General features: G+C 36.5%; 1 protein-coding gene across 1 annotated transcript; it reads left to right on the top strand.

Annotated features, from left to right (window-relative positions):
* Window positions 1–1,365: 1,365 nt before the first annotated feature.
* On the top strand, window positions 1,366–9,023 carry RIBC2 (RIB43A domain with coiled-coils 2). Its single transcript, XM_010073619.1, has 5 exons — window positions 1,366–1,702; window positions 2,376–2,494; window positions 5,982–6,209; window positions 7,777–7,943; window positions 8,942–9,023. Exons 1-5 carry the CDS (start codon window positions 1,366–1,368, stop codon window positions 9,021–9,023), a joined length of 933 nt encoding a protein of 310 aa, XP_010071921.1.
* Window positions 9,024–9,410: the final 387 nt, after the last annotated feature.

Below are 9,410 nucleotides of genomic sequence, written 5' to 3'. Positions count from 1 at the left end.
TATATATATATATATAAACACACACACACACAAAACTGGATACTATAATGTGTAGTCCTGTTTGTTTTCATATGTTTGCATTGGTACAGTATGTGTTTTGCTCAGTATCTGAAGATTTATATTGACATGATTAAACTGGTATACATTTCCTCCTAGGCTGGAATTTTCAGTATTTTCTTTTAATAAATGTTGACAAATAGCATTGTTTAGAGACCTGAAGATAGTATTCAGGTTTTTTTAAAATATTCTTCTGTTCTTTTCCGAATAGTAGTTGCAAATTTGTTTGATTGTTTGCTTATTGAGTAAGCCCATGTTCTGTCTGGCTATTCTTCAATAGAATATATAGATTCTGTAGAATCTTCTGTAGGTTATTACTGCTAGAAATATGAGTCATGTACAACAGGGCTGTAAGTACGAGCCATTGCTGAATCAGAACACGTAGCCACACAAATATTTCAGCTGTGTCCCCTGACCTCAAAATGCTTTGTGGTCTTCTGTGTTTGGAATGCTTTCCTGTGGTATCATGTGAAAAGGTCCCACAGACTGAGCTCTCTGTGGGTTTCAAGAGGAGCTGATATGGAACTGCCAACTTCCATGCTGTGCTTTTACAGCTCCTTGTGATTTTCCTGGCAGAATACCTGTCAGAATCTGACTCTTAGGAAACTGCCAGAAGCAACGTGTACTCTGGCAACATAAAAAATTATTTTTTCTTTTGAATTATATTTAAATCACTAAAATACCTAGGTTTGGGTGGGCTTTTTTGTTTGTTTGTTTTTCTTTAAATGAATTACAGCATTTTGATTAAATGGACAAGAGCTATTAAGCTCTTCAAAACCTATTGGTGCTAGCCAATTATTTTAGTGCTATGGTTAGAAAAACCATTGGAACTATGAAACAACTATGTATTCCCTTCCTTTCATTTGGAGCCCAATTTTTGTTTGTTTCTTAATAAGCAACTTAATGTGTTTCAGTTGTAACTAAGCTAAGAGCAAATGGGAAGAATTAATATACAGCACAATTCATGTGTTAGTGATAGCTAGTTTTAATCAAATGAAACCTCAAAGTTCTAAAAGTATTTAGTATTGTCTTTGTTTCACGTGCATATATTTCATTGTAACATTAATAAGAGAATTGATAGCTCAAAAACTGGAAGTATTTTATAAGTAAATAATACTAACATTAGTGTTTGCTAGGCTGGTATTCATAGATCAAATACTCTTTCCTAAGGTACGAAAGTTTGAAGACTTAGATTCCATTTATTCCTCTTCAAAATTTCATTTTCCATCTTATGCATGCACTTCCATGATACATGTGCACTTCTAAGAGTTGTATTTTAATTGTATTCATTTTTCTCTAGCTAATGAAATGAAGCAAAATGATAAGATCATGTGTATGTTAGAAGAGCAACAGAAAAATGATATCAGAAACATAAATAAGGCTATCAGTGAATTTCAGAAGAATTTTCAGAAGCCAGAAACAAGACGTGAATTTGACCTGTCTGATCCGCAAGCCCTAAAGAAGGATAGACCTGCTCGACTTTCAGACAATGATCCTCGATGTACTGTTTCTGGCTTGCAGAAGTTTATGGGTGAAGACTTAAACTATGATCAGAGGATGAAATTTCAAAAGGAGCAGTTACGAGAGTGGTCTCTTCAACAACAGAGAGAATTGAAGAATGTATTAGCTGATCAAAAATTTGCAGGTAACAAGAGAAGATAATAAGGTTTTAATCTGCTTTTTCTGAAATGTATCTGACAAAAATATGGTATAGCCTATTGTGTCAGTTTGACATAGCAGTGTTTTAGTATATTCAGTATATAGGTTTTAGAGACACTGCAGTTTTTACTTTACAAGCTCTAATGTATTCAATAGCTCACTTAAGAAATCTATATTTAATAACATGGAATAATTGTAATATTGCCTAGGTTTCATCTCTGTTGTATGCCTCAAATGAAGTATCAGAGCATTCTGAAAAACCACCTGTTTTTCATACTAGATGGTATGTTTACTTCAGCAGACCAAATTGTCCAGTCTTTGCTTTTCAAGAGCAGGCAAAAAAATACTTATTTTTCTTTTCTAGCTTGTCGTGAAACATTTTTTCTGCCTTACTTAACATACTTTTTCACTTTAACTTTGTCTAACTATAAGACAAGATGGGTTAAATAATAAACTGATTTCACAAGTCACCTGAAATTCCACGATGGAGAGCTTTGGTGGTAGGGTTTGGAAATCGCTATGTAATTCAGCCTACTGTATCTGTAGTTCATCTGTCTGTCTGTCTGTCTGTCTCTCTCTCTCTGTGTCTTATAGTGGCTTACTCATATGGCACATCATGTCCACAAATATTGACTAAATTTCATTTTAATCTAATTTAGATGATCTTCATGACAAGAATAGGATTGAACTTGACCAAAAGATGATGGAGCAACAACGAAAAGAAGAAGAAAACAGGCATGCTGTTTGTGCAGCTACTAAGAATTTCAATAGAGCCCAGGTAAATTAATATTGGGGTTGTTTATTTGTTTTTAAAAAAAGGTGGAGACACAGATGGAAAATCAGATGCACAAAAGTACAGTGAGTGATGTTGTTTTCACAGAGGTTTATTAGGAGCTAACTTCCAGGTTCTTTTAGTAATTGGAAGATAGAATTTATTCACTTTGTCCTCTCCAAGGATCTAGCTATCTCTCTATTTACCTTCTGTCAAAATTCTCCCTCGTGGTTCTCAACTTGCTGACTAGAGGGCAGCAACAGCTCCCAAGTCTCTCAGGGACTTTTAGTCTGTAAACCAAGCTACAGTAAAAGCCTCCCAGGCTTCCTTCTGGTTTTATATCAGTTGTCAGATAATCTTCACTGTGTTTGCCTGCTTTTCTTTTTGCCTGTGTGGAAACATTAATACCCTTTTGTCCTTATTGCTTACGTTAATTCCCCACAACCACTGCTTTTGGCACAGGGTGCTTCCTTGGTTTTTGTGTACATGTCTCTTGGTTGTTTACCAAGCATGCTTTGGAACCTATTGAAACGTGACATGACCCTTTCTCTGTCTGTCTTAGTACCATTGTCTGTCTTAGTACCATTGTCTGTCATGCTCCAGTTCTTTATCTTACTGCACAGATTTATTTATTTTTTTACATACATCTTATATGTACAGCTCAAAGGGCTACATGGACACTATTATTTGGTGTGACTTAGCTTTACATTTATTTAGTCACATCAAAATAAGCCACATTAAAATTATCTACATCAAGTATGGAATCTTTTGGTTTAAGTATATAAGCATGCAAGTCTTTGTGTAAGTGTTGCTTGAGCCTTTCAGACAATATTTGGAAAGGCTTTTACTGCTTGAAGTCATGGCTACAGAATAATATTTTGTATGAATAGCCACAAAAGTACCCTAAGTGGCTGGTGCACTTAGGGTAGCAGTAGTATCCGAAGTAATTGTCATACCAATTGATTCCATGTAAAAATTCCTGAATTTGTGACAAAGTTTGGGGATAGGGTGGGACGTTTGTGTGTGGTGTGGTTTTTAATGTTTGGGCATTATTAGTGTTATACATTCTACTCGACCTGGTGTGCATATTAAATATATATAAAAAGTCTTTCTCATTTTGTTTTGTTTTGATTTTATCTAACAAAGGCTTTATAATGGAGGTTGGGGCAACAGCCTCCTCTTTGTTCTTATTCAGTTTGCTATGCTGTGTAGATTGGAGTTACCGCTTGCAGCTCTCCTTTCTTTCTGAGGCAGATAGTTAACTTTTTTTTTTAAGACCATGATACTGTTTTCAGCTTTTTCTTTTTTTGCTGAATGGTTGAGAAAAGCTCTTCTTTTTCCCTGAAATGATGTGGTGGCACAGTTGCTGTCTTTTCTTTATTAAACATGCAAGCCAGAGATCTCAGGTTGCCAGGTCTTTCAGTGATGCTGTCTTTAAGAGAAAGCTATGTTACAAGGGGATTTTCTATGCATCTTTTTCTCAAGAGAGAAAAGTGTCAATGTCTAGAATCATCAGTATTTCAACATTTTTACCACATTTTCGGGCATGAGGAAACGTAGGGTATGTACTGACTTTTAACAGACCTTGCTAAGTGGAAGTTCCTAGCTTGAGCGCTCAGGATGTGCTTTTCTCTCTATGAGATAAGAATCTATATAATAGAGACAAAGGAATTGCATTTACTATACAGATTAATAATACTTTCACAAGTTCCTAAGACCCTGGATTGGTCACTCTCGTTGTCTGTGAGCTTTGTGACTTAGTGATAAAGACTTCAAAAGCAGTGCATTCCTTTAGTCCTGTGTTGGCAGCAGTTAGTTCCTCACAGACTCAAAACTTGGTATGAGGTTTTCTGCATCATCTGAGTTGAATTGTGGCTTAACTAATCTATAATTCTAAAAAAAATAATTTATCTTTTATTAGTTTGTTTGCACATCAAATACTTTTGTTATTTTAATGAAAACCACAAGACTGTTTTCAGCCATGGAATTTATTAATCTAGGATATAGTACTTAGTATTATTTACTAAGTACTAAGTTCTTCTTCTTTCTGATCCCTGAGAGATTGTCATCCATGTTTGCTTGGAGCAAACAGAAGTTGCTCTTTGACAGTCTCTAGCCTGATGCTTGGGAGAACGGTAGTCATCCAAACTCAAAGTCCGTAAATGTAAGTGTAGGGATAAACCCAGGTTAACAGTCTCCTCTGGTGGCGTAGATCACTGTGCTTACTGAATTAGGATTCTTCTCCATAACATTTGGAAAGGAACAGGTTCCCACACGTGTGTCTAGATAGTCTTGTTGTTCTCAGTAGTTTGTATCTTCTAGTTGCTCTGCCTACTGATTTTCAGCTTCGCCTTATATGCCACAGAATACTCTTTTACCAGCTGTAACTTTCTTGATGCATAACCCTTCATTTTTCATTTGTCCTCTTCCACTTTCTAAATGTGTGTGTGCCAACCAGTGAACTGCTAATTAGCAAGAAAAGTACAGAGTTGTTCTACTTAACTTGTAAATCGAATATTCTCTAGCCAGTGATTTTTGAACAGAACATGAGACAATCTTGGATAAACTGGAGAGATGGGTGTCCACTAGTCTGTTTCAGTCAAGATATATACATAAAGCTACATATGCAAGAGACAGGTTTGGCAACCTGTGCTCTTTGTGCCCTAGCAAGAAGGCGATTATGTATCCTCTGTCCAGATGGAAGCCAGCACTGTGTATTGTTCCAGATGGTTTAGTTTATGTGTTACAGAAGAATGAGACAGGATTAGACATGGATGATGCATAGCATTATCATTCTATTTCCAATTAATTTGCTTAGGCTCATTCTTCTTTGGAAGGTTATTGCTTTGTGAAGTTTTGGAAGGGGAAAATTTCCTCTGAATAGGAGACTATGACCTTATAGTGGACATTAGGAACAGTGATTTCCATAGGAAATGCATGTTATGATTTCTAATAGCACAGATGTACTCACATAATATAACTCAAGTTTGCATTTTGTATCAGCCAAAGGGAACAGATTCAAGGCTGCACTTTCAGGCTTAACATAGGCATCTCTTATCTGTTTGTTTTGAGTACTTAACCATGCCCTCCACATAGATTTAATATGTAATATATATTAAGGCTAGTGATACAAGATTGTAAACTTTTATTGTAAATTTTTTCCATATTGTGTCTGGCCTCCAAATTTCAACTGGTATTGCTTGTGGATAAATGCAAAATTATTTTTTATTTAATTATGGATTTTTCTTATAAAACAAAAATATTTTTCCCCAAATTACTTGATGTATGTGATATGACAACATTAAAGAAATGTATACTATTAGATTTTTGATCTTAGCCAATAGGACCGTGATCATACTATTCATATGTGATGCTGTTGACAACTGCATGCAAGTTGGAAAGAAATCTGTTGCGATGTGCTAACTTTGTTACATCCTTTAGTTAATATTTTCTCTTGGAAAAACTATTAGTTCTCTTGTTTCACTGAATTTAGGCTGCTGAACTAGAAGACAGAAAGAAGTTGGAAAAGTATCAAAAAATGAAGGATGACATGGATGAAATTTCCAGCCTCCTTCAAGGAGACTTACTTTCTGAAAACCCTGAGCAAGCAGTCAGTTCTTTTGGTAGACATCGTGTGATCACAGATCGATGGAAGGGAATGAATCAGGATCAGTTGATGGCAATCCGGTATTCTCAACAGCAACAAGTTCAGGAGAACCTGGTATTTAAGCTTACATGCACATCCTGTATTCCTGGCTGTAATAATATTATAGACAATGTTTGTAGAAGAAAATACTATTTTTTGCCCTGCATGTCCCTTTATAACACTGTGTTTGCCATTGATCTGAATTTCACCCAAACTTTAATTGATGGAACTGAACACAGTGTCTCTGAAGCATCTGGGAAATGTCATGGAGCAGCAGAAGCAGGCTGGAGCCCTGGAGCTGGCCTGGGAGGACAGCTGCTGTGGAGTCCAGGGCCAAGGGGCTGGGGGGATCTTTGGACATGGTCCACTGTGGCTCAGCTGAGGAGCAAGGTCAGGCACAGCCCAAGAGACAGGCTTCATGGTGCAGTTTAGGACTTGAGACTGCATGAGCTGTCTTCAAGGGATAAGCGGGAGTGGGCTTCTCCGTAGGGTAAGAAGAGCCAGGAACTGAGGGTGAGAGCAGGGCAGGCCAGAGCAGTGTTCTCATTCATGCTCAAGGGTACTCAAGCAAGACAAATAGAGAAGGTCCAGGGATCCTGCTCATGCATATTTCGTAATGTTAAAAGTTTGTGAATGCAACGGAATTTCCTTTCTACTATCCCACACAACTATGAGCCATGCTTTGGGATAGAATTACAATAGAAAAACTAAATATTGCTAATAATTGCTGCTCTAAAGGTGTATGGAAGCAGGCAGTCAAAATGAAGAAATCTACCCTTCCTAGGCAGTCATAAGTGTACAGGCCTAGGTATTGTGGGTAAGAAGCTACTTGCCTCACTCAGTGCAGGGGCTGAGCTCATAATAGCTAATGAATAGCTGTTCGGTTTTATTTTTTAATCCCTACAATACCATATGCTACACTATGTCTTTATCTACTGCTGTTATTAAAGCTGAAGATACAATTGTCATCTTCTTGGCTGTCCTATGACCATAAAGTTAACCCCTTCAAGTAGTTAAGGTGGCAGAAAATGAGCCCCACAAAGAAAAGTCAGTTTTTTGCAGGCCTGATTTCTTCAATCAGTTCAGTGTAATCTCAGACAAGAAATAAGGAAGTGATAGTATAACAAGGGGCAGAGGAAAGAAACAGTTTGGGTCTACTGATCTGGTGCCAGTAGCTCAGTTTTTACACTGAGTTAGCCATATTATAAGCCATACTGATGACTACTAACTTCTGACCTCAAGAAGTTACAACTCTTGCTAATAATAACTTTTTTTTAATTAAAAAAAAATCAGTCTTGCTATTCTGGGCTCTTAGAGAGAGCTAAGATGTCAAAGAGAAATAGTAATCTACTGATTAACTTCTGCTAGGCAGCAGTTCCAAATTCTTACCGTATGCAGAGGTAGGAGTCTGTCTTGCTCCCTGGAAAAGGGTAGTTTTCTCATCTGCAGTATTTTACTTCTGCCTAATTCATGGGCTCCGGCTAGTTTGGAAGTGCTTACTTTTTCTCCCTAGTTAAATTGCTACCCCTAGTGTTCAGTAGCGGCAAGCAAGTTTGTTTGGATTAATTTACTGATCAGACTTTATCGATACCATTTCATCTTTGAACAAAGAGAAGATGAAGCTTTTTTTTCACTCCTGTAGAGACGAAAAGAGGAAGAACGCCAGAGAGATGCTGAATGGGACAGGCAAATGATACAGGCTGCAAGAGCGCAGTTGGTTTTAGAGCGGCACCAACAACGACAGAATCGGGAACGCCGCCAAGCTTTAGATAACATAAATGCAGACCTATCTCAGGAGCAGAAATCAAAGTAAGTACTAAAAGAGTTTTCTTTTTTTCAGCAAAAACTCGTTGCCCTGAACACAATAGCTTGGCTTTCAAAGAGCTCTTTTACTTGTATTTTTTGTTACTTTTTTAATACACTTGTTAGAAGTTTATACTTCTAAAAAAAAAAACAACAATTCAGCCAAGCATGTTTTCCAGTACTATTTGAACAATCTTGAAGGAGTAGGTTGTGATTGTTACTGACTTACATATACGGATTAGTAGCAGGAATTCTTAAAAAGTGTTCCACTGATGACAGATGGTGTATATAGATAGCAAAATAGAGAATAAATACAATTAACTATGCAGAAAATTATATTACCAGGTGTAAAACAGTGTGTGTTTCTTTAATTTACCTTACTTTTCTGAAACAAGAAAGGATGGGTATCCACAGACTTCAGTAGAACTGCTGGTTTCTGGTAGTTCAGGGTTAAGCTAATGGCACAAACTGAGCTTGTCTATTATGTATGACAAAACTAGATGATTCTTTAACTAGCCACTGGATGTGTCTTGGTCGACATGTCTTGTGTCTGCTCTAATGGGAAAGGACGAAGGTAATATGTGAAGAAAAAAAAAAACAACAACCAAAAAAACCCCAAACAACAAAGTGATTCAGTGTTCTAGTCTTTGAGTCTTTTTTTTCCCCTTTTTTAAAATCATGCATGCATACATACATTTTCCAAAATAATTTACAGTGCCTGATGCTTTCCTATTATGAAAGCAAAACTTCAGAATTGTGTTAATTTATTTTTTCATCATGAGATTTTTGGAAGTTTATTTTAGGATGAAAAAGTTTGCTGTATTGAGACGCGGCATACATTTTGGAGAAAAGATCTTATTATGTTTAAGTCATTTTCTAATAATTGTGAACTTTATGAGCTTTTAAGAGTGTTTATGTTACATCTTCTTTAGGTTTCTCAGGTTGCTTCCATATTAAAATGAGAAAACATTTACTATCTGCATTTTTTTTTTATTCATTGCTAGGAACATTTATCTTAAAGAAGAAGCATATTCAAATGTTCCAACAGACGAGTATTTTGCACAGTTTAACACAACCAGCCGATGACATTCTGGATACATCAACCTGAAATATACAGAAGTATGTAGACATTAAAATTTTTAATGGAGCAATCCCATGTTTTATTATTTTTATCTGTTCCCTACCCTGTTCAAACGGTGCACTGAAACTAAATGCTGCGTGACATAGATCACAGGTGATGCATACTTAGCAGATTCTATAGGAGGGAAGAAAGATGATCTGGGCAGAAAGTTGTGTGTTTCTTTTTTTTTTTCAAAGCAAAAAGAAAGCAGGACACAAAAGCAAGCAAAGAGGAAGAAATGAGCAAGTTGGTTTAGAAGTATTGCTTTTATCTCCTGAATAGTCGGAATAAGAATACATGATGTGGATAGTTACTGAGGTGATTATAGCATCAAGACATAATACAGAAACAAA

This window comes from Pterocles gutturalis, unplaced genomic scaffold, assembly GCF_000699245.1.
Source record: "Pterocles gutturalis isolate BGI_N339 unplaced genomic scaffold, ASM69924v1 scaffold25377, whole genome shotgun sequence".
Classification (NCBI taxonomy): domain Eukaryota; kingdom Metazoa; phylum Chordata; class Aves; order Pterocliformes; family Pteroclidae; genus Pterocles; species Pterocles gutturalis.
Note: the sequence above shows the minus strand (reverse complement) of the source record. Positions and strands in the feature narration are given on the sequence as shown.